Source organism: Oncorhynchus mykiss, chromosome 19 (assembly GCF_057628025.1).
Source record: "Oncorhynchus mykiss isolate SJ-2025 chromosome 19, ASM5762802v1, whole genome shotgun sequence".
NCBI lineage: Eukaryota > Metazoa > Chordata > Actinopteri > Salmoniformes > Salmonidae > Oncorhynchus > Oncorhynchus mykiss.
In genome coordinates, this window is record NC_143040.1 from 19450001 (window position 1) to 19475868 (window position 25868).

Here is a 25868-nt window from a genome sequence, read left to right on the forward strand (position 1 = left end):
CTACTACGACTGCTGCTACTACGACTGCTGCTGCTGCTACTACGACTGCTGCTGCTGCTACTACGACTGCTACTACTACGACTGCTACTACTGCTGCTACTACGACTGCTACTACTGCTGCTACTACGACGACTACTACTGCTGCTACTACTACGACTGCTGCTGCCACGACTACTACGACTGCTGTTACTACTACTGCTGCTACTACGACTGCTGCTGCTGCTACTACGACTGCTGCTATTACTACTGCTACTATGACTACTGCTACGGCTGCTGCTACTACTATTACTACGACTGCTGCAGCTACTATTACTACGACTGCTGCTACTATTATTACTACTACGACTGCTGCTGCTGCTACTACTACGACTGCTGCTGCTGCTACTACGACTGCTGCTGCTGCTACTACGACTGCTACTACTGCTGCTACTACGACTGCTACTACTGCTGCTACTACGACTGCTACTACTACGACTGATGCTACTACTACTGCTGCTGCTACTACTACGACTGCTGCTGCCACGACTACTACGACTGATGCTACTACTACTGCTGCTACTACTACTGCTGCTACTACGACTGCTGCTGCTGCTACTACGACTGCTGCTGCTACTACGACTGCTGCTGCTGCTACGACTGCTGCTGCTGCTGCGACTGCTGCTGCTGCTGCGACTGCTGCTGCTACTACGACTGCTGCTACTACGACTGCTGCTACTACGACTGCTGCTGCTACTACGACTACGACTGCTGCTGCTGCTACGACTGCTGCTGCTACTACGACTGCTGCTGCTACTACGACTGCTGCTGCTACTACGACTGCTGCTGCTACTACGACTGCTGCTGCTACTACGACTGCTGCCGCTACTACGACTGCTGCTACTACGACGACTGCTGCTACCACTACGACTGCTGCTACTACTACAACTGCTGCTACTACTACTGCCACTACGACTACTGCTGCCACTATGAGTACTGCTGCTACGACTATGTCTACTGCTGCTACGACTATGACTACTGCTGCTACGACTATGACTACTGCTGCTACGACTATGACTACTGCTGCTACTACTGCTGCTGCTACTACGACTACTGCTGCTGCTACTACAACAACTGCTACTACTCCTGCTGCTACTACTACTGCTGCTACTACAACTACTACGACTACTACAACTGCTGCAACTACTACTACAACAACTGCAACTACTAGTACTACTACAACTACTGCAACTGCTGCAACTACTACTACTACTACAACTGCTACTACTACTACAACTGCTGCAACTACTACTACAACTGCTGCAACTACTACTACAACTGCTGCAACAACTACTACAACTGCTGCAACTACTACTACAACTGCTGCAACTACTACTACAACTGCTGCAACTACTACTACAACTGCTACTACTACAACTGCTACTACTACAACTATTACTACTACTACAACTGCTGCAACTACTGCAACTACTACTACAACTATTACTACAACTGCTGCAACTACTACTACAACTGCTGCAACAACTACTACAACTGCTGCAACTACTACTACAACTGCTGCAACTACTACTACAACAACTGCTACTACTACAACTATTACAACTACTACTACAACTATTACTACAACTGCTGCAACTACTACTACAACTGCTGCTGCTACTACTACTACAACTACTGCTGCTACTACTACTGCTGCTGCTACTACTACAACTACTGCTGCTACTACTACTACAACTACTGCTGCTACTACTACAACTGCTGCTGCTGCTACTACTACTGCTGCTGCTGCTACTACTACTGCTGCTACTACTACAACTACTACTACTACTACTACAACTACTACTACGACGACGACTGCTGCTGCTGCTGCTACTACTACTACTACTACTACTGCTACTACGACTGCTGCTATTACTACTGCTACTACTATTACTACTGCGACTGCTGCTACTACTACTACTACTACTACTACTACTACTACTGCTACTACTACGACTACTACTGCTATTATTACTACGACTGCTGCTATTACTACTGCTACGACTGCTGCTATTACTACTGCTGCTACTACTACTACTACTACTACTACGACTGCTGCTACTACTACTACTACTACTACTGCTGCTACTACTGCTACTACTACTGCTACTACTGCTACTACTACTACTACTATTATTACTATGACTGCTGCTATTACTACTGCTACTATGACTACTGCTACGGCTGCTGCTACTACTATTACTACAACTGCTGCAGCTACTATTACTACGACTGCTGCTACTATTATTACTACTACGACTGCTGCTACTACGACTGCTGCTGCTGCTACTACGACTGCTGCTGCTGCTACTACGACTGCTACTACTACGACTGCTACTACTGCTGCTACTACGACTGCTACTACTGCTGCTACTACGACGACTACTACTGCTGCTACTACTACGACTGCTGCTGCCACGACTACTACGACTGCTGTTACTACTACTGCTGCTACTACGACTGCTGCTGCTGCTACTACGACTGCTGCTATTACTACTGCTACTATGACTACTGCTACGGCTGCTGCTACTACTATTACTACGACTGCTGCAGCTACTATTACTACGACTGCTGCTACTATTATTACTACTACGACTGCTGCTGCTGCTACTACTACGACTGCTGCTGCTGCTACTACGACTGCTGCTGCTGCTACTACGACTGCTACTACTGCTGCTACTACGACTGCTACTACTGCTGCTACTACGACTGCTACTACTACGACTGATGCTACTACTACTGCTGCTGCTACTACTACGACTGCTGCTGCCACGACTACTACGACTGATGCTACTACTACTGCTGCTACTACTACTGCTGCTACTACGACTGCTGCTGCTGCTACTACGACTGCTGCTGCTACTACGACTGCTGCTGCTGCTACGACTGCTGCTGCTGCTGCGACTGCTGCTGCTGCTGCGACTGCTGCTGCTACTACGACTGCTGCTACTACGACTGCTGCTACTACGACTGCTGCTGCTACTACGACTACGACTGCTGCTGCTGCTACGACTGCTGCTGCTACTACGACTGCTGCTGCTACTACGACTGCTGCTGCTACTACGACTGCTGCTGCTACTACGACTGCTGCTGCTACTACGACTGCTGCCGCTACTACGACTGCTGCTACTACGACGACTGCTGCTACCACTACGACTGCTGCTACTACTACAACTGCTGCTACTACTACTGCCACTACGACTACTGCTGCCACTATGAGTACTGCTGCTACGACTATGTCTACTGCTGCTACGACTATGACTACTGCTGCTACGACTATGACTACTGCTGCTACGACTATGACTACTGCTGCTACTACTGCTGCTGCTACTACGACTACTGCTGCTGCTACTACAACAACTGCTACTACTCCTGCTGCTACTACTACTGCTGCTACTACAACTACTACGACTACTACAACTGCTGCAACTACTACTACAACAACTGCAACTACTAGTACTACTACAACTACTGCAACTGCTGCAACTACTACTACTACTACAACTGCTACTACTACTACAACTGCTGCAACTACTACAACAACTGCTGCAACTATTACTACTACTACTACTACTACTACTACTACTACGACGACTGCTGCTACTACTACGACTGCTGCTACTACTACAACTGCTGCTACTACTACAACTGCTGCTACTACTGCTGCCACTATGACTACTGCTGCTACGACTAGGTCTACTGCTGCTACGACTATGACTACTGCTGCTACGACTATGACTACTGCTGCTACGACTATGACTACTGCTGCGACGACTATGACAACTGCTGCTACGACTAGGACTACTGCTGCTACTACTGCTGCTGCTACTACGACTACTGCTGCTGCTACTACAACAACTGCTACTACTCCTGCTGCTACTACTACTGCTGCTACTACAACTACTACGACTACTACAACTGCTGCAACTACTACTACAACAACTGCAACTACTAGTACTACTACAACTACTGCTGCTGCTACTACTACTACAACTGCTGCAACTACTACTACAACTGCTACTACAACTGCTACTACTACTACTACTACAACAACTGCTGCAACTACTACAACAACTGCTGCAACTATTACTACTACTACTACTACTACTACAACTGCTGCAACTACTACTACAACTGCTGCTGCTACTACTACTACTACTACTACAACTACTACTACTACTACTACAACTACAACTACTACTACTACTACTACTGCTGCTGCTGCTACTACTGCTGCTACTACTACTGCTGCTGCTACTACAACTGCTGCTGCTACTACAACTACTACTACAACTGCTGCTACTACAACTACTGCTACTACTACAACTACTACTACTACTACAACTACTACTACTACAACTGCTGCTGCTACTACTACTACTACTGCTGCTGCTACTACTGCTGCTGCTACTACTGCTGCTAGTACAACTACTGCAGCTGCTACTACAACTACTGCAGCTGCTACTACAACTGCTACTACTATTACTACTTCAACTGCTGCTGCTACTACTACTACTGCTGCTACTACAACTGCTGCTGCTACTACAACTACTACTACTACTACAACTGCTGCAACTACTACTACAACTGCTGCTGCTACTACTACAACTACTACTACAACTGCTGCAACTACTACTACAACTACTGCAACTACTACTACTACTACAACTACTGCTGCTACTACTACTACTACAACTGCTGCAACTACTACAACTGCTGCAACTACTACAACAACTGCTACAACTACTACTACAACTGCTACAACTACTACTACAACTGCTACTACTACTACAACTACTACTACAACTATTACTACTACTACAACTGCTGCAACAACTACTACTACAACTGCTGCTGCTACTACAACTACAACTGCTACAACTACTGCTGCTACTACTACTACTACTACTACTACTACTACTACTACAACTGCTGCAACTACTACAACTGCTGCAACTACTACAACAACTGCTGCAACTACTACTACAACTGCTACTACTACAACTATTACTACTACTACAACTGCTGCAACTACTACAACTACTGCAACTACTACTACAACTATTACTACAACTGCTGCAACTACTACTACAACTGCTGCAACAACTACTACAACTGCTGCAACTACTACTACAACTGCTGCAACTACTACTACAACTGCTGCAACTACTACTACAACTGCTACTACTACAACTATTACTACTACTACAACTGCTGCAACTACTACAACAACTACTGCAACTACTACTACAACTATTACTACAACTGCTGCAACTACTACTACAACTGCTGCAACAACTACTACAACTGCTGCAACTACTACTACAACTGCTGCAACTACTACTACAACTGCTGCAACTACTACTACAACTGCTACTACTACAACTATTACTACTACTACAACTACTGCTGCTACTACTACAACTACTGCTGCTACTACTACAACTACTGCTGCTACTACTACAACTACTGCTGCTGCTACTACTACAACTACTGCTGCTACTACTACTACAACTACTGCTGCTACAACTGCTACTGCTGCAACTACTACTACAACTGCTACTACTACAACTATTACTACTACAACTGCTGCAACTACTACAACAACTACTGCAACTACTACTACAACTATTACTACAACTGCTGCAACTACTACTACAACTGCTGCAACAACTACTACAACTGCTGCAACTACTACTACAACTGCTGCAACTACTACTACAACTGCTGCAACTACTACTACAACTGCTGCAACTACTACTACAACTGCTGCAACTACTACTATTACTACTACTACAACTGCTGCAACTACTGCAACTACTACTACAACTATTACTACAACTGCTGCAACTACTACTACAACTGCTGCAACAACTACTACAACTGCTGCAACTACTACTACAACTGCTACAACTGCTACTACTACAACTATTACTACAACTGCTGCAACTACTACAACAACTACTGCAACTACTACTACAACTATTACTACAACTGCTGCAACTACTACTACAACTGCTGCTGCTACTACTACTACAACTACTGCTGCTACTACTACAACTACTGCTGCTACTACTACTACAACTACTGCTGCTACTACTACAACTGCTGCTACTACTACTGCTACTACTACAACTACTGCTGCTACTACTACAACTACTGCTGCTACTACTACAACTACTGATGCTACTACTACAACTACTACTACTACTACTACTACTACTGCTACTACGACTGCTGCTATTACTACTGCTACTACTACTACTACTGCGACTGCTGCTACTACTACTACTACTACTACGACTGCTGCTATTACTACTGCTACTACTACTACTACTGCGACTGCTGCTACTACTACTACTACTACTACTACTACTACTACTACTACTACTACTACTGCTACGACTGCTGCTATTACTACTGCTGCTACTACTACTACTACTACTACTACTACGACTGCTGCTACTACTACTACTACTACTGCTGCTGCTACTACTGCTACTACTACTACTACTGCTACTGCTACTACTACTACTACTATTATTACTATGACTGCTGCTATTACTACTGCTACTATGACTACTGCTACGGCTGCTGCTACTACTATTACTACAACTGCTGCAGCTACTATTACTACGACTGCTGCTACTATTATTACTACTACGACTGCTGCTACTACGACTGCTGCTGCTGCTACTACGACTGCTGCTGCTGCTACTACGACTGCTACTACTGCTGCTACTACGACTGCTACTACTGCTGCTACTACGACTGCTACTACTGCTGCTACTACGACGACTACTACTGCTGCTACTACTACGACTGCTGCTGCCACGACTACTACGACTGCTGCTACTACTACTGCTGCTACTACGACTGCTGCTGCTGCTACTACGACTGCTGCTATGACTACTGCTACTATGACTACTGCTACGGCTGCTGCTACTACTATTACTACGACTGCTGCAGCTACTATTACTACGACTGCTGCTACTATTATTACTACTACGACTGCTGCTGCTGCTACTACGACTGCTGCTGCTGCTACTACTACGACTGCTACTACTGCTGCTACTACGACTGCTACTACTGCTGCTACTACGACTGCTACTACTACGACTGATGCTACTACTACTGCTGCTGCTACTACTACGACTGCTGCTGCCACGACTACTACGACTGATGCTACTACTACTGCTGCTACTACTACTGCTGCTACTACGACTGCTGCTGCTGCTACTACGACTGCTGCTGCTGCTACTACGACTGCTGCTGCTACTACGACTGCTGCTGCTGCTACGACTGCTGCTGCTACTACGACTGCTGCTACGACTGCTGCTGCTACTACGACTGCTGCTGCTACTACGACTGCTGCTGCTGCTACTACGACTGCTGCTGCTGCTACTACGACTGCTGCTGCTACTACGACTGCTGCTGCTGCTACGACTGCTGCTGCTGCTACGACTGCTGCTGCTGCTACGACTGCTGCTGCTACTACGACTGCTGCTGCTACTACGACTGCTGCTGCTACTACGACTGCTGCTGCTGCTACTACGACTGCTGCTGCTGCTACTACGACTGCTGCTGCTGCTACTACGACTGCTGCTGCTGCTGCTACTACGACTGCTGCTACGACTGCTGCTGCTACTACTACTGTTGCTACTGCTGCTACTACTACTACTACTACTACTGTTGCTACTGCTGCTACTACTGCTACTGTTGCTGCTCCTACTACAACTACTGTTGCTGCTCCTACTACAACTACTGTTGCTGCTACTGCTACTGCTGCTGCTACTACGACTGCTGCTACTACTGTTGCTGCTGCTACTACTACTACTACTACTACTACTACTACTACTACTACTACTACTACTACTACTACTACTACTACTACTACTACTGTTGCTACTACTACTACTACTACTGTTGCTACTACTACTACTACTGCTGCTGTTGCTACTACTGCTGCTGTTGCTACTACTGCTGCTGTTGCTGCTGCCACCACCAATCACCATAGTTTAAGCTGTTATTCATGGTGCTGTGCCTAGGTTTATTTCACCCAAAGAAAATGACAGTCGAATTACAGTACTTTCCCTCTGCACATGCGTTAGCACGTCAACTTCCCCACTCTGTAGCACGTCAACTTCCCCCCGAATGCTGTCGTGTTTAGGTCAGAGTTGAGGAAATAACCAACAGCCATCTCTGGGTGACTGGGTGATGTGATGAGTAGCTTTCTGCCTGGCCTGGTCTGAGTGAATGGAGATGTAACCCATCTCTGCTGCCAGTGTAGCAGGCGGGAGCACCTTCGTCAGTAGCAGCCTCCTGTGTGTAGTAAAGGTTCCCTCCTGGCCTGAGTGAATGAATATGTATCCCATCTCTGCCGCCAGCGTAGCAGGTCTGTGGCAGCCCCATGTCGTGAGTAGCAGTTTTACTGTCTCTGGCTGAGAGGTGACTATCCATCTCTGCCTGCCTTCAATGTAGCGGTTCAGTGGCAGCTTCCCCATCGTGTGTAGTAGTAGTAAACTAGGGTTCATCCCGTCTCTGTCTGTCTGTGGCCCAGGGGTGATGGTGCTATCAGCCTGTCTCTGTTATCACGCCCTGTTGACATGCCATCAGCCAGTCAGCCGGACACTGCTCGCCCTCTCTCTTTTTTTCCTCTCTTTTTCACGCTCCACCTCAGACTCTGGCTTTCTTGTTCTTTTGTCCCTTTTTCTACTCCTGCTGTTTATTTTTCGCTCTCCCTTTCCTCTCCCTCCACCTCTCCCTCTCCCTCTCCCCCTTGCCTCCACTTCTCCCTCTCCCCCTTGCCCCTCTCTTTACTATTGTCGCTCTCCTCTCCAGCCACACTTCCTTCCTCTCGCCTCATCCGTCTCTCTGCCAGACACTTGTCCAATGCTCCTCACCTCTCGCTCCGCGGCCGGGCCTGCCGTCAAATAACTTCATTAGCTTTCCACCTCTGTCACGCTGGCCTGCTCCCCCTCTAACAACTGGCTCCTGTTTTCTCCAGGAGGAGAGGAGAATGAGGTGGCTGCTGGGCTAGTGTCTGCAGACACACTCACACACACAAACAATGGGCAGGCAGGTGGAGTGGAGGGCAGCAACAATAGCTGACCGCGTGTGTACTGAGCTGGATAAAGTAGTGTAGATACTGAGGGCTGACAGCAGAGAGGATGGACCAGAGGTCACATATGAGAAGTGTGTCGTGGTCGAGAGGAAAATACATTATTGAGAAGAGGTTGTAACATGTGTCTGCCCACCACGACAGGTGTTGTCAGATGAATCTTAAACAATATTTGAATGAGAGAATAGGTGACTGGATAACTTACAGTATATTATGTAGACATTGGTTGGGTATAAAACGTGTCAACTCACAAGCACACAGACAAACACACCCTACATCACTAAGACACTCCAACTGCATCAAACACTGCATCCAACGTCTTCGCTCTTTTTCTCTCTCTTTCACTCTCTCGCTCTCTCCTCTGAGATAAATAAGACACCAACGACACTTCCTCCCACAAGCCCTGCTTCAGCGGCATGCCAATTATTCACACCCGGCCCGGGGTCACGCTCGATGGCCACCTCCAAACGGGGTCGCAGCGGGGACCGCCATTATTACCCGTCTGAGGGGTCCTGCGAGTAGCGTCCTAACCGGGCACCATCCACGCATTTCAAAGTACCTCCGCGGACTTTCATCTTTCCCCTCTCAAATCAGAATGTGGAGGGTCACACTGGGTAGGCTGTCGGTTGTGTCAGAGTTGCCGTGCGGGGGAGAAATCAAAGGGGATTGGTCAGAACACCCAGAGGAGAATCAGGGCAGCCTAAAAAAAGAGATGCCTGGGGAGTCAGCTCCTACTCGTTCTCTTTTCCTCTCTCCTTTGCCGTCTGTCACTTTATTTAGCAATTTTTTTATCAGTTCAATTCAAGGGGCTTTATTGGCATGAGAAACATATGTTAACATTGCCAAAGGAAGTGAAGTAGATAATATACAAAAGTGAAAAACAAAAATGAACAGCAAACAATTCAAATGTCATATTATGTCTATATACAGTGTTGTAACGATGTGGAAATAGTAGAAGTACTAAAGGGAATGTAAATAAACATAAATATGTGTTGTATTTACTGGTTGCCCTTTTCTTGTGGCAACAGGTCACAGATCTTGTTGCTGTGATGGCACACTGTGGTATTCCACACAATAGATATGAGAGTTTACCCAAATTTGATTTGTTTTCAAATTCTTTGTGGATCTGTGTAATCGGAGGGAAATATGAGTCTCTAATATGGTCATTTGGCAGGAAGTTAGGAAGTGCAGCTCAGTTTCCACCTCAATTTGTGGGCAGAGTGCACACAGCCTGTCTTCTCTTGAGAGCCAGGTCTGCCTACGGGGGCCTTTCTCAATAGCAAGGCTATGATCTCTCCCTCTCTGTCTTTTTATCCCCCCCACCCTTTTCTTCTCTCCATCCTCCACCCCTCACCCTCTCTGTCTTACAGCCCTTCTCTCCATCCTCCACCCCTCACCCTCTCTGTCTTACAGCCCTTCTCTCCATCCTCCACCCCTCTCCCTCTCTCCCTCACAACCTCTCTTCATCCAACACTCCTCTCCCTCACAGCCCTTCTCTCCATCCAACACCCCTCTCCCTCACAGCCCTTCTCTCCATCCAACACCCCTCTCCCTCAGCCCTTCTCTCCATCCAACACCCCTCTCCCTCACAGCCCTTCTCTCCATCCTCCACCGCTCTCCCTCTCTCACAGCCCTTCTCTCCATCCTACACCTCTCTCTCTTACAGCCCTTCTCTCCATCCTCCAACCCCTCTCACAGCCTCTCTCCATCCTCCACCCCTCTCTCTCTTTTACAGCCCTTGTGGGATTGAGACAGGCACTGTGACAGCAGTGGTAAATCAGGAGATGAGCTGCCGCATGTACACACTCAATCGCTCTTGGCAGGGAGGTCAAAAGAAAGAGTCCCGAGGTTCCCCTGAGAAGAAGCTTTACCTCCCTCCCTCCCTTTCTCCTCCTCTTTACCCTCCCCGTCTGCTGTACGGCCCAGCAAAGAGTGCAAAAGATCTGAGTAAAGCTTTGGGCCAAAACCCCCCTTCTCTTTTTTTACAAACCGCGCTCAGAGATGATCATGAAAGCCCTCGGTAATCAAAAGGACCAGTATTCTATTAAAGCATCGTTATCTCTAACATCACTCAAGTCCACTACTATCCGCTCTTTAAAAACAAAAGGGTTGTCCTCCCATATTTCAAATTCCCTCCGGTACTGCATGAATGACGCCGCCCTTGAACTAAGATGTCCGCCGCCTGTCCGCCACTCTACACTGGGCTGACATTGTGAGAGAAGAAGCCATCTTGGCTCCATCTCCTCTGGGACTTTCCTGGCTTGATTGCGAAGTCTGGGAGTGAAGTGAGACTGGCACCAGGGGGGCACCGGCGCGGAGCCGAACTGGAGGGGGAGGGGTTAACTAAGCCTGTCCAGTCCCTCCGCGGCGCACATCGCACAGCGCATCCTAGCCAGGGTCACGGAGCAGAAGTTAAGGGCGCTAATCATTTCAAATTATGAATTCTTCTTAATTTATGAATTATGCATACATTTTTAATTAATCTAATGTTCCGAGGGTTTTCTACCCCCCTCCTCCCCCATCCCCTTTCCCTCACCTCCTTCAGCATCCCTCGTTCAGGAGATCTCAATCTAATTAGCTGGCATTAGGAGTTAGAGTGGCAGCCTCAACCCCGACCTTGGCACCCAACCCCGGGCACACCTTCACCCATCAATCTTCAGCCATTGTCTCAAAGTAACTGATCCTTTACCATCGTCACAACACGGTGGAATGCATCTCAACAAACCTGATATAATACCTAGCGTTATTCTGGCTAACGATAGCGTGTTTGTTGTTGATGAGTTTATTGGAGAGGCAAAGCGGAGTGTTGGGGTTATTGGATTGATGAGTTGACGTTCATTGACATTCATGACGAAACCCCAAGAAATATGCTAAGACAGTCAAAATGATGGCCATCTGAAATGGCCATCAAAAGTTGCCCACCAGTCTAACACCTGGCCGTTAGTGAGTGTTGTTATTGACGGGAGTTGCTGTCATGGTTACCTGAGAGCTTCATGAGCAGGTCGGTGGCTGTCTTGGTGGTGATGTCCGGGCTGAAGAGGGACGCTGCCGTTGGACCTCCACCAGGACTGGACCGCACCCCCACCCCGACTCCCACCCCCAAGCCGACTCCCCCCATAGAGAGGTCCAGGGAGTTGCCACTGCTACCAGGCCGCTCCCGCTCCCTGTCCCTGCAAAGGGTGAAGGGCGACAGCACCGACAGCTCCCTCTCCTGGGGCTCTTCTTTTATATAGACGTGGTGGTTGGAGACTGCAGGGGAGCTCTGGTTCCCTGCGTCCGACTGGAGGGGGGATTCCCCGGGGTTGAAATCGCCCAGGAGTGACCCCTCGCCCTCCGTGTCCGTGGTGGCCTCTTCCTTGACCTTGACCCCGTCGGAGGCGGACCCAGAGCGGGGGAAGTGCTGGTGACAGCGCATGTGGAGCTTGAGGCTGAAGTGGCGCGAGGAGGTGAAAGGGCAAAGTTCGCACTGGAACGTCTCGCCCCGGTCCTGATGCTGGTGGACCTGGGATACAGGGATAGGATGAGTGGTGGGGGTACCTCCGCATTGTCATGGCAACAACAGTCAAAGCAATGATGCTCATTTGAGGACAAGACACTGAAAATGTTCCTACGCTACAATGGAGCAATGCATCACCGTGTTGTCCATTCAACATGTGTCAATGTTTCGGGCTAATTGAATCTGTCCCTATGCAAATAAATAATTTAAATAAAATGAGTAAAAGAGATTAAATAAGAGCGTAAAACAGTAAGGATTCCCTCAACACCTGGAGCTTCTCGCTCTTGTTAAAACCCCCTCTAGCTTTGGTCTATTAACTACAGTATAATTTGAGGCACGTTACCCCGATACACTAGAGGTGACTGACTAGAGCGTGCACCTCCCTTCCTTTGAGCAATTAGTAGCATTAGCACCACTTCCACAATTACGACCTCAGGGGATGGCTAACACGATGAGGTTACAGGTCAAAGGTCAAAGGAGGCATCACAGGCTCCCATCATCTCACCTTCATGTGGGACTTGAGATTGTCTTTGCGGGCGCAGCGGAAGGGGCACAGGGGACACTGGTGACTCTTCAGGCCGGTGTGGATCACCATGTGTCTCTTCCAGTAGCTCTTCCTCTTGATGACCAGGCCACACACCGGACACTGGAACGGCTTCCCTCCGTCCTCCCCCGGGGAACCTGGGAGAGGAGAGGAAAAAGAGGGGATGAGACATTTATTTATTTCACCTTTATTTAACCAGGGAGTTCCAGTGAGGTCAGAATAATTATTTAATAAGGGATACCTGGCTGAGAACGGCAGCTCAGTAAAAATACAAGTCATTTAGTGCATACAGTCCCCTGAACAAATACTTAAGCAATGCATCCTTCCTTCTTCGTTTGCTTGATGTCAGTGCACCTATCCGATCTATAAGTGACTGGTAAGGTGTAAGTAAGGTTTCCACTTTATAGCTTTCCCCAATCCAGGCCATGTCAGATCTGTGATTATTCAAGGAAGAAAAGAAGGAAGCTAGGAAGGTGAGGGATACATTTCTGAAGTATTGGAACAGGTCAATTTCTCGAGCTGGGAATTGCTTGGGACTTCACCAAATGATATTATCACGATACTAAAGTGCCGATACGATGTGCATTACGATTCTCACCATTCTATATGTATTGCGATTCCATATACTGCAGTTTTACTGCGATTTGATGTTCCAAACATATTGCTCACCATATGTCTGCTGCAGAGAGACAAGAGAGAGAGCCATGAGAACACGAGTCTTGATCAGTCATGGTAATAAAAGTGCTGAAAACATCTTGGCTCCCTATTTAAAAAGATGGAGAACAAGCTATAGGATCAGAAATACGTTAGTTATGGCGCAGGTACAGTCGACTAGCGCAGGTACAGTCAACTAGCGCTAGCTAACACTACCTGGATTTTTTTTAAACAAATCCATTCAATATCGTCCAAAATTAATATTGCGAAATGCAACTATCGATCCGCCCCAATCACTAGTCCATTTCTTCCTTTCCAGAGAGGAGTTACGGACTATGGGGCCTCTCTACGGTTACTGACTTTGTCACTATTCCCACACCCCTACTAGGTGAGACACAACCGCTAGACACCTCAAGCTGAGAACGCTCAACAAAGCCTGCTGTGCGTCTGCAAACAAAAGAAGTCAAACTCAAGGATGTTTTATTATCTCGGTTATTGTTGTTGGCTTCATTTCCGGCCTCTATTACGCCGTTTAATTGTGCTTATTAGGACACGGCATGATTGCATTACAAATTCACCACGGGCCTGTCATCGATGGCTTCATAAGTATTCTCCTCCTGTTCCTTGGAAAACATCTGGTAATCAGTGTTTGGTGAAATTACCGCGCTCAGCCATTCATTGACCCCGGGTGTAAAACCTCGAGACTGCCTATTTGCAACAATAAACCGCCATCTGCGGCCCAAACGTCTGGAGCGAGGAGAGGGGGAGGAGAGAGAGGGGGAGGAGGAGAGAGAGGAGAGAAGATAACCGTGGACTCCTTGCTCATTGGAGGATGTAGGGGAAGAGATCGAGGAGAAAGACAAAAGATGGAACAGCGTTTAACTGGTCAGTACGTCAGATAGCAGATTCTCTCTCTCTCTCCAGGGCAATCAAGATCAATTATCAAGAAATGTCTAAACTATGTAGAATTACACAGATTTATGTAACACAAAATATAGGCTAAATGTGTAACAATTTCATACCAGACCAGTCAACTGCAATAAAACTAAACAAAACAATCAATAACCAAGGGCATGTTTTTTCTGTCGGGCCACCAGACAAGTAACTGCATTTGTACAGCATTCCACCGCGACCTTGACGGCTGCAGGTTACCGCCGACAACCCTTTTTAACATGCAGATCACAGAATATTGCATTGACTGCCTCTCTCCCTCTCATCCGTCTCAAGTCAATTTGATCCAGCCATTTTAGATTTGGCTTAAGGGTTACGACACAATCCTTCAAAAGTGCCCATCCATCTACCCTGGAACACACTCCACTGTTCTCCCTAAAGGCTGCTCATTTTGAGAGAGGAGAGAGTTGTGTGTGTGTGTGTGTGTGTGTGTGTGTGTGTGTGTGTATTGTATTTATTAAGGAGCCCCGTTAGCTACTCTTCTTGGGGTCCAGCAACATTAAGGCAGTTATATACAATTATAAATATTACATGACATTACATTTCACAACCCATTAGGTGTGTCCTCAGGCCACTACTCTACTACCACATATCTACAACACAAAATGCATGTATACATGTGTGCAGAGTGCGTGAGTTAGCATGTGTATGCATGTGTCTGTGCGTGTGTCTCTTCGTAGTCCCTGCTGTTCTATAAGGTTTCATTGTATCGATTTTTAAAATCTGATTCTACAGCTTGTGTCAGTTACCTGATGTGGAATAGAGTTCCATGTAGTCATGGCTCTGTGTAGTACTGTGCGCCTCCCATAGTCTGTTCTGGACCTGCCCTGTGTAAACTGATGGGATTGTGTTTGGCTGGGAGTCTGCTGAATGCTGATCTGAGGACAGAGGAGAAGGCCCTGACTGCAGACTCCTCTGGCTCCAACCTCCACCAGTCTGTACAGAGGTGACTGGTAAAGGGAGGTTGATGGAGCCAGAAGTGTCTGCAGAACAGACACGGATATGGACACTCGGCTTCTACTGTACACACCGCAGAGCCAAGCGCAATTGGTTTGGGTTGGACATCCTGCCAGGCCTACAGACCTTTTCCCAGACTCAGGCCAGACGGGGAGGGGGATTCTCTCTCTATCAAAAGTGGGACGAGCGAGCAAAAAAAAAATCAAATACATGAATAAAATAAATACAAACCTAGAAACCTCGCCAAGAGATTTTAGCCGTTTTATAATGAGAGTCACAGGGACCAGGGTACCCTACAAATTATACAACGGGTGGGTCAAATCTTGAATGCTGATTGGTTATTCCACAAGTTACTACCAGCTAAATCTATGACGTTAAAATGCGCAATCCACTGTCTCATCAGCCCAGGCAGAGAAGTTATAAACTTGATCTCCACTATAAAAAGCATTATTTCTTCACATTTCTTCTAGACTAACATCTAGTTTTCAACAGCAGAGATGTTTATAACCCTTACTGTCTCTCCGACACTTGCAACATTGTTTCAATATTCAAATTCGATCTCCAACTGTCCCATAGTAATGAACGTGTAGGGGTCGGGAGTCGGAACGAGAGAGAGGCAGGCAACGTTTCTCAGCCAGTCTAAATCACTAATCAGCTGGCATCATTTTTATGGACGTATACAAAGAAAAGTCCATTGAAAAAGGGTAAAACGAAACTAAGTGAGGCTAGCATGCTAGTCTTTCCAGCTTCAGTTCTAAGTTATTGTGTTAGCTGTGTTGTTGGCTAGCTCCTCTGAACAACAGTGTCCAGACGAGTGAGCACATTTTCTATGCCAGGCGAAATCGTGCCTCATTAGCTCATTGTTACGGATGCATCCAAATAAATAAATGTCACTAGAAAACAGCTTAAACAAATGCAGCCACTGTTGGGCTTTCTGCACCGTTTGACGTGACGGTAAAGTTAGCCGTTGTTGGCTAGCTAGCAAACAAGGGATAAGAATGTTGCCAGCCAGTATGGCAATAGAACATCTAGAACGAACGACTGGGTCGCGTCTCTGACAACAGAACGAACGACCAGCCGGTTTGGGTAACAACTCTAGATTTGTTTCGGGACTATATCTTGTGGAAGGATGAAATAGTATGAATAAATTCATCAAAATAAAGTTAATGAAAATATGTCAATCATTATTTGAATATGTTGGTAACCGGTAACCCGTTGTATAAAAGTGATAATGCCCTCGAAGCCGGTGTTTGGAGGATATATTGTCACGTTTTGCCGGCCCGAGACAAACCCGTGCCAATATATCCTACAAACACCGGCTTTTCAGGCATCATCACTTAACTACATTGGTTCCCGTGTTAAATAGCCCCATTGAAAGCAGTGAAGGCAGAGTTCTGCCATTGTTCATGATTGATGTGCTAGTTGAAATATATATATTCTACTAAAGTAATCAGACCTATTCTTACTATATTGAACTGCTTCAGCTTCTATTCAGCTTGAAATCTTCATTTAACACCTTCCACTACTATAAAAAAATACATTTTTGGACAGCTGAAGCAAGCACACACATTTTCTTCAGGAAATGTTCCTATTCTAGTTTAGTCATTTATCTCAGTTTAGAAGAGTTAACTGCAAGCTGACTACTGGCTAGCTTCCGAAATCAACTTATTAAAGTATCTACAAAACAAGTTTTATAGTCGCGGTTCACAAATTATTATTTTTGATTCGCATGATTCGATTTACCGATATTGAACCGAATCCCTACCACTACAATTGTGAAGCGAATCATGCAATTTGTCAAAAATAAGTTTAAAATAATAATTTCTTATGAATAAAAAATATATATATATAAAAAATAATGTATGTGAAGTGGGGCATCCGTAATACAGTAAATCAAATGTGTATGTCCTTAAAGTGTAATATAAAGGGATTGAACATAGTAGAACATTTGCTTAGAGACCAGCTTTAATTCCATATAATAAGCAGAAGCTTGGAGAATATCTGTAAACGACAGTTTCCAAACAAGTTGAAAAGCTGAAGAGGATTGAATAATCCGAGGACAGTTCAGGATGTGCAAGGGGAAATGAACTAGTACCGACAAACAACCTTGAAAAATGCAAGGTGAAATAACTGATTGAAATGCATTTTTAAAATCTGCTGTTGTTGTTGTGTTCAACCTGGGAAGGTCTTCCACAACGGTTCATTGTTGTAGAAAACCTTGCTAGAGAAACAACACCTTCTGGGATTGATGGATAGCGGCACTTTGTTTGTCACAAGGTTTATACAAAAGGTCCAGGGTTCTTAACAACGTTCCAATGTTCCGAACCTTGTCACGACGACAAAAACGTAGCTGACATAATATCTTGATAAACTCACTATTACATTTACCAAACTGCAAAACAAAACAGAATGTAGCTTACTACTGTAAATCCCAAAACTCACCACAAGGCTTATAGACAACAAATTCCACATCTGGAAGAAATTGTGTAGGGTCAGGGTGGATTAGCCTACCTGCTTGGCTGCTGGGTTTGGCCCTTCCCTTAGGGGTGGAGGGCAGCAGCAGGTCCATGGTGCTCAAGGGCCCTGTGGGGGTCCCTGCCTTCTGGTTCCTGTCCAGCAGGGGCTTGATGTCCTCCTGGATGTCCCCTCCTCCTGCTGGGGCATCCATCTTATCAGCAAGGAGGTTCCCTGCCGCCCGGGCTGCCACCTCCTTGAGGAGCGCAGCCGAGGAAGTCATAGAGACCAGGGAGAGGAAGGAGGAGCCGGTGGAGGGTTGGTGTTGGTGGTCTGATGAGGAGGTGGTCTGGGAGCGCTCGCTCACCTTCTTGGACAGGGCGGCTAGCGTGGAGCTGGCCGACTGAGGGCTGAAGGGGGAGGTGAAGGCATCGAAGCGTACCGAGTCGTCTGTTCCTCCCCGGCTCCCTCCTCCCAGGGTGGGTACGGTAGAGCAGGAGGATGATGAAGAGGAAGTAGACGAGGCCACTACGGTGGCGTTCTTGTCCTGTAAAACCGCGTTGGCTGCCGCTTTCAGCTTCTGGATGGCTGAGTCCGGTGATAGGCTGGACCCGCCGCAACTCGCCGGGGGCCACTTCCCGTCACCGGCCACTCCCACCCACACGAAACCAGCGCCATTGCTCGGGGTGACCACCGAGGTGAAGGGGTCGCAGGGCTCCTGCTTGATGGAGGTGGTCGACATGGCAACAGAGGTGGGCGAGGCCGAGGCGGAGCCTCCACTGTTGTTGTTGTTGTTATTGGCCGCCAGTTTTCGGGCGAGGGCACTTAGCTGCTGAGCATGATGGGAGGAGGGGGAGAGGGTCAGGGCTGGAGCTAAGCCTATAGGGGGCGACTCTCCTCCCCCTCCTCTCACTCTCCCCAGAAGTTCCCCATCCAGCTTCAACGACCCAGCCTCTAGGAGGCGTCGCAGGTTACTACTCAGGGGTTTCCCCAGGGCCTCGGAGGCAGCCTCTCCATAGAGCGAGGATACCACGGAGGAAAGGGTATCTTGGGCAGAGAACACCCCTCCGTCCACCCCTAGGCTCAGGAGCTCAAAAGAGGCCCGGTGGTGGTGGTGGCTGTGGACAGGCGTAGGGCAGCCCCCCAGGGAGCTCTCGGTTGAGGTGTCGGGGTGTTCTGGAGGTCGGTCTGGGGAGGGGGTGGGGGAGGAGCCCCCGTGGAAGAACAGCTCATGGTCGTCATGGATGTCGCCGCTGTACGACGACTCAGAGCGCGTGTCGGAGGCGTTCCCGTACCAGCCACCGCCGCCAGTGCCGCCGTCGTCCTCCACGGGACAGCAGACCCCGTCGGGCCCACCCTCCTCGACGCTGTCCACATCTACAGGAGAGAATAAGAAGAGACGTTTGGTGAGAGGAAAAGAGAGGAGGAAGGGATCATCATGGTCAGAGCTGAGGACAAACCAGGGTCACATTCATTGGATCATAAACGGGGAGGTGCTACCTGAAATTATCCAATATGAAAACACTTGTTTTAGCTTTTTCTGCTGCACAATGTTTTACTACAGTGTTCCCTAATGAACATTGCCCAGGAAAGGACTGGATTTTGTCATTAAAGATAAACTCCAGGATCTTAAGCACAAGAAGTCTGTAACATATAGTAGGATAACTTTTTTTTTTACAAAATTGCGGGACGTAACATATCATACCAAATGATGACGTAGTACACAATTTGATGACGGAGTACACAGAAAAAAACGGGGAACACTTTAGGCACTTGAGAACCAATTTCAAAACTACTGGCAAAAATTATACAAAAGTTTGAGAGCGCATCCTTAAATGACAAACTAGGAGGCATTGACTTGAACAGCCTTGACGTTGTAAATCAACACGTCAGCAGTCACCTGTCCCCTGGATTACAAAGTGAGCCAGACTACTACACTATACACTCATTCTGACACCTCCTTATCACAAGTGAGCACTCTCAATTCTATTTACCAGCTAAGTACAAAGGGAACAGCCTATTCAAAATACCAAATAGACTTCGGCGCTCTCAGCAAGGGGTAACTCACTGCCTTGGCAATGACTGAAGAAAATCATAATAACACCGAAAAACCAAGGAGCTTTAATGCAACAAAATCCACCAGCTTTCCCCAAGCCTTTCTCTCAGCACTGAGAATCACCAGCAACGGTGGATAAAATCATTTGAATGATTTTTCAATCCTTTATTTTCAACATATATTTTTTTCCCAGGGTCAATTTTTTTTCTTCCCAAGGAGTTTAGTAACGGGGTTACCATGACGACAGGACCTTCCGGGAGGCTAGACAGCAAAGATTAGGGTAATGGAGGTTACAGAGCCTGTTTAACATTCATGAGGATGCAGATACCACCAGGGAGCCAATAAGGATAGGGTTAAGGTCACCCAGGGTCATTAATATACACTTGGTGTATCAATATTCATAAGCAAAACATTACAGCTTGCCAGACAAGGGCAAACAAAGGAAAGTGAGTATTCCTGAAACATATTAACCCCTTTCAATAAGAAGATGTCAGAAAGCAACAAGCCTGGGCAAAGAAAATGTCAAAACTTTACTGTACTGGGAGGGGGGGGACAGTAGAGGCTTCAACCAAAAATAAACCCATTGAGCATCAACCGAAGAAAACAGAGCGAGAATAACAAAAAAAAGGTCAAGAGAAGCCATGACACTCATACACTGAGACACAATCTCTCCTCTCCACGCACGCACGCGCACGCACGCACACACACACACACACACGTCATTTGAGCTCTCGTCTCTCTCGCTCACACACATCAAGGCTAGTCTTCACCTTGGCGACCCCGTCTAAGAACACTGGTGGGTTGCTTCTCTGTTTACAGGCAGAGGGGAAAGCGGTTGCCTCAGCAACCCCACCCGCAGGGGTCATTAGAGTCAGCTCACATCTGGTCTGGTCGTCACAGACTATGGGCCAGAGAGGTGACCGCAACCGTGGCCCGACCGCTCTGACCAAGCGTACATGCACCGCTACAAATCTACCCACCACGCAGGGACGCTAGTACACACTCCATCTCACACACACAGGAGTCAGGACACACACACACCGTGGCAGAGGCCAGGGCAGGGAAAAGAAGAGACTGAACACTTACAGGAGTCAGGACACTACACCTTACAACCAGAGACCTGACCTCTCTTTTTTTACACAGTTTATGTTGCGTGTGTGGTTGCACCCTTTGCGTGTGTTTCTATGCACCGTGTGTGTGTGTCTTCCTTCACATTTCCTAAGACGACATTAAGCGAGGAAAGGGAGAGAGAGAGAGAGAGAAAGGGAGAGAGAGAGAGACAGAGAGAAAGGGAGCAAGCGCGTGAGAGAGAATGTCAGCAGGTCTAAGACCTACTGTTTTTCCATGGCTGCCGTTCACTCCCACTGAAAGCTTTTAGTCACCTGAGCTGGGCCAGAGGGGCGAAGTATGCGAGGCATGACCCGCGTCCATGTGACATGCTACAGAAAGAAAGCAGCCAGGCCCTAATGGCTGTAATGTCGTTAGTGGGAAATGGCTAGATTGCTGACCTGAGGTCTCAGGAGTACAAAGTAGAAGGTTGAGGGGGGGTGAATTTGAACTATCCCCCCCTTTCCCTCCCTCTATCGACCTCTCCTTCTCCCTCTCTCCCATCATCTCTATTGCCCTTTGCTGCCCTCCCCATCTCTTTCGCTAACTCTCCCCCTGCCTTTCTCTCTCTCCTTCCTGGGTTTAGTGTTGAGGTCCCGAGACTCCTCCACGCAACACTACACATCAAGACGCTAGGCTAGCCGTAACGCTACAATGCTGCCTCTGCCGCACCCCGCCGCCACGGTTGTGTGTGACACAGGCAGGACCACCGTGTGTGTGTGTGTGTGTGTGTGTGTGTGAGAGAGACACAGGCAGGGCCACCCCATGGGTGGGCTGACATTTCACAAGGTCATATCTCTGACCCAGGCTACGAGGGGAGGGGGGCTTTGTCTGGGGCCCAGCGTGCACGCACACACACACTAGACTGTCCACACACACTGTACTAGTCCACTATTACACATTACTGTACAGCCGAGGATATGATTAAAACAACCTAAACCCCTCTTTCCCCTCCCACAGCCCAGTCTCTACAGTACAGTGGTGGTGGAGGTGATGATACAGTCTCTACAGTACAGTGGTGGTGGTGATGATATAGTCTCTACAGTACAGTGGTGATAGTGATGATATAGTCTCTACAGTACAGTGGTGGTGGTGATGATATAGTCTCTACAGTACAGTGGTGGTAGTGATGATATAGTCTTTACAGTACAGTGGTGATGATACAGTCTCTACAGTACAGTGGTGGTGGTGGTGATACAGTCTCTACAGTACAGTGGTAGTGGTGATATAGTCTCTACAGTACAGTGGTAGTGGTGATATAGTCTCTACAGTACAGTGGTAGTGGTGATATAGTCTCTACAGTACAGTGGTGGTGGTGGTGATATAGTCTTTACAGTACAGTGGTGATGATACAGTCTCTACAGTACAGTGGTGGTGATACAGTCTCTACAGTACAGTGGTGGTGGTGGTGATGATACAGTCTCTACAGTACAGTGGTGGTGGTGGTGATACAGTCTCTACAGTACAGTGGTGGTGGTGATACAGTCTACAGTACAGTGGTGGTGGTGGTGATGATACAGTCTCTACAGTACAGTGGTGGTAGTGGTGATATAGTCTCTACAGTACAGCGGTGGTAGTGATGATATAGTCTCTACAGTACAGTGGTGGTGGTGATACAGTCTCTACAGTACAGTGGTGGTGGTGGTGATACAGTCTCTACAGTACAGTGGTGGTGGTGATGATATAGTCTCTACAGTACAGTGGTGGTGGTGATACAGTCTCTACAGTACAGTGGTGGTGGTGATACAGTCTCTACAGTACAGTGGTGGTGGTGGTGATACAGTCTCTACAGTACAGTGATGGTGGTGGTGATACAGTCTCTACAGTACAGTGGTGGTGGTGATACAGTCTCTACAGTACAGTGGTGGTGGTGGTGATACAGTCTCTACAGTACAGTGGTGGTGGTGGTGGTGATACAGTCTCTACAGTACAGTGGTGGTGGTGGTGATACAGTCTCTACAGTACAGTGGTGGTGGTGACACAGTCTCTACAGTACAGTGGTGGTGGTGATACAGTCTCTATAGTACAGTGGTGGTAGTGGTGATACAGTCTCTACAGTACAGTGGTGGTAGTGGTGATACAGTCTCTACTAGAGGTCGACCGATTAATCGGAATGGCCGATTAATTAGGGACGATTTCAAGTTTTCATAACAATCGGAAATCAGTGTTTTTGGGCGCCGTTTTTTTTCCGTGACCTTTATTTAATCTGTATTTAACTAGGCAAGTCAGTTAAGAACACATTCTTATTTTCAATGACTGCCTAGGAACGGTGGGTTAACTGCCTCGTTCAAGGGCAGAACGACAGATTTTCACCTTGTCAGCTCAGGGGATCCAATCTTGCAACCTTACATTTAACTAGTCCAAAGCAATAACGACCTGCCTCTCGACAAGGAGACTGACTGCCTGTTACGCGAATGCAGTAAGCCAAGGTAAGTTGCTAGCTAGCATAAAACTTATCTAATAAAAAACAAGCAATCATAATCACTATTTAACTACACATGGTTGATGATATTACTAGTTTATCTAGCGTGTCCTGCGTTGCATATAATCTGACTGAGCATACAAGCATACAAGTATCTGACTGAGCAGTGGTAGGCAGCAGCAGGCTCGTAAGCATTCATTCAAACTGCACTTTTGTGCGTTTTGCCAGCAGCTCTTCGTTGTGCGTCAAGCATTGCGTGCGCTGTTTATGACTTCAAGCCTATCAACTCCCGAGATGAGGCTGGTGTAACCGATGTGAAATGGCTAGCTAGTTAGCGCACGCTAATAGCGTTTCAAACGTTACACTGGCAATACTAAAGTGCCTATAAGAACATCCAATAGGGAAAGAGGGAAATTAGTCCTATAATTCCTATAATAACTACAACCTAAAACTTCTTACCTGGGAATATTGAAGACTCTTACATGGCACATATTGCACTTTTACTTTCTTCTCCAACACTTTGTTTTTGCATTATTTAAACCAAATTGAACATGTTTCCTTATTTACTTGAGGCTAAATTGATTTTATTGATGTATTATATTAAGTTAAAATAAATGTTCATTCAGTATTGTTGTAATTGTCATTATTACAAATAAATAAATAAATAAATACAAATTGGCCGATTAATCGGCATCTACTTTTTTGGTCCTCCAATAATCGTTATCGGCGTTGAAAAATCATAATCGGTCGACCTCTAGTCTCTACAGTACAATGGTGATGATACAGTCTCTACAGCACAGTGGTGGTAGTGGTGATACAGTCTCTACAGTACAGCAGTAGTGGGGGGAGGGGGGGGGGGGGTCAGTCTCTACAGTACCGTGGTGGTAGTCTCCAGTACAATGGTAATGGGGGGAGGGGAGGGGGGGGTGTACCCAGTTTTCATACTTGAGTAAAAGTAAAGATAACTTAACAGAAATTTACTCAAGTAAAAGTCACCGAGTAAAATTCTACTTCAGTAAAAGTCGAAAAGTATTTGGTTTAAAATATAACGTATCAAAAGTAAACATTACTAAAATATAGTTAAATACCCAAAGTAAAAATATACATCACTTAAAATTCCTTATCTTAAGCAAACCAGGCGGCACTATTTTCTTGTTTTTTTATTTTATTTACGGATAGCCAGAGGCACACTCCAACATTTGACATCATTTACAAAACGAAGCATTTGTGTTTAGTGAGTCTGCCAGATCAGAGGCAGTAGGGATGACCAGGAATGTTCTGTTGATAAGTGTGCGAATTGGAGCAATTTCCTGTTGTGCTAAGCATTCAAAATGTAATGAGTACTTTTGGGTGTCAAGGGAAAAAAAATGAAAATGTAAGAACAACATTTTCTTTAGGAATGTAGTGAAGCACAATTCGTCAAAAATATAAATAGTAAAGTAAAGATACCTAAAAGAAACTACTTAAAAAGTACTTTAAAGTATTTTTACTTAATACAGCTGCACCAAAGAGAGCATCTTGACTGGTTGCATTACTGCTTGCTATGGCAACTGCTTGGCATCAGACCGCAAGGCGCTGCAGAGGGTAGTGTGTACAGCCCAGTACATCACTGGGGCTAAGCTTCCTGCCATCCAGGTCCTCTATAGCAGGCAGTGAGGAAGGATCTAAAAAGTTGTATAAAGCCAAGTTATCATTACTCATTGTGTATTTACTCCTCGTGTTATTATCGCTTCTTTTCCCTCTCTGCATTGTTGGGAAGGGCCCGTAAGTACACATTTCATTGTTAGTCTACACCTGTTGTTTACAAAGCATGTGAAATAAAATTTGATTTGACACACACGCGCACACAAACACCCTACAGTCCAACAACTTGGGGAAGCTAAAGCATAAAATGCCCCTGACTGAATGAGGATGATGGGGCTGCTATGAGGCAGCGAGGAGAAGCAGAGAGAGAGACAGAGAAAGAGGCAAAGAGAGAGAGCGAGGCAGAGAGAGAAGCAGAGAGGCAGAGAGAGAGAGAAGCAGAGGCAGAGAGAGAGAGAAGCAGAGGCAGAGAGAGAGAGAGAAGCA

The 25868-nt window shown here is 46.7% G+C and overlaps 1 protein-coding gene across 4 annotated transcripts in view; it reads right to left on the reverse strand.

The window, feature by feature from the left end:
* Positions 1-25868, reverse strand: part of LOC110497368 (zinc finger protein 827) — a 98242-nt gene that overhangs the window by 51739 nt on the left and 20635 nt on the right. For 2 of the 4 annotated variants that reach the window (XM_036954282.2, XM_036954285.2), the window contains exons 2-4: positions 18271-19590; positions 13159-13334; positions 12140-12659 (exon numbers count right to left, since the gene is read on the reverse strand). In XM_036954282.2, coding sequence (XP_036810177.2) covers positions 12140-12659; positions 13159-13334; positions 18271-19590 — 2016 coding nt within the window. The remainder of the gene's footprint in view (positions 1-12139; positions 12660-13158; positions 13335-18270; positions 19591-25868) is intronic. The other 2 variants (XM_036954283.2, XM_090210423.1) reach the window with 1 other exon arrangement.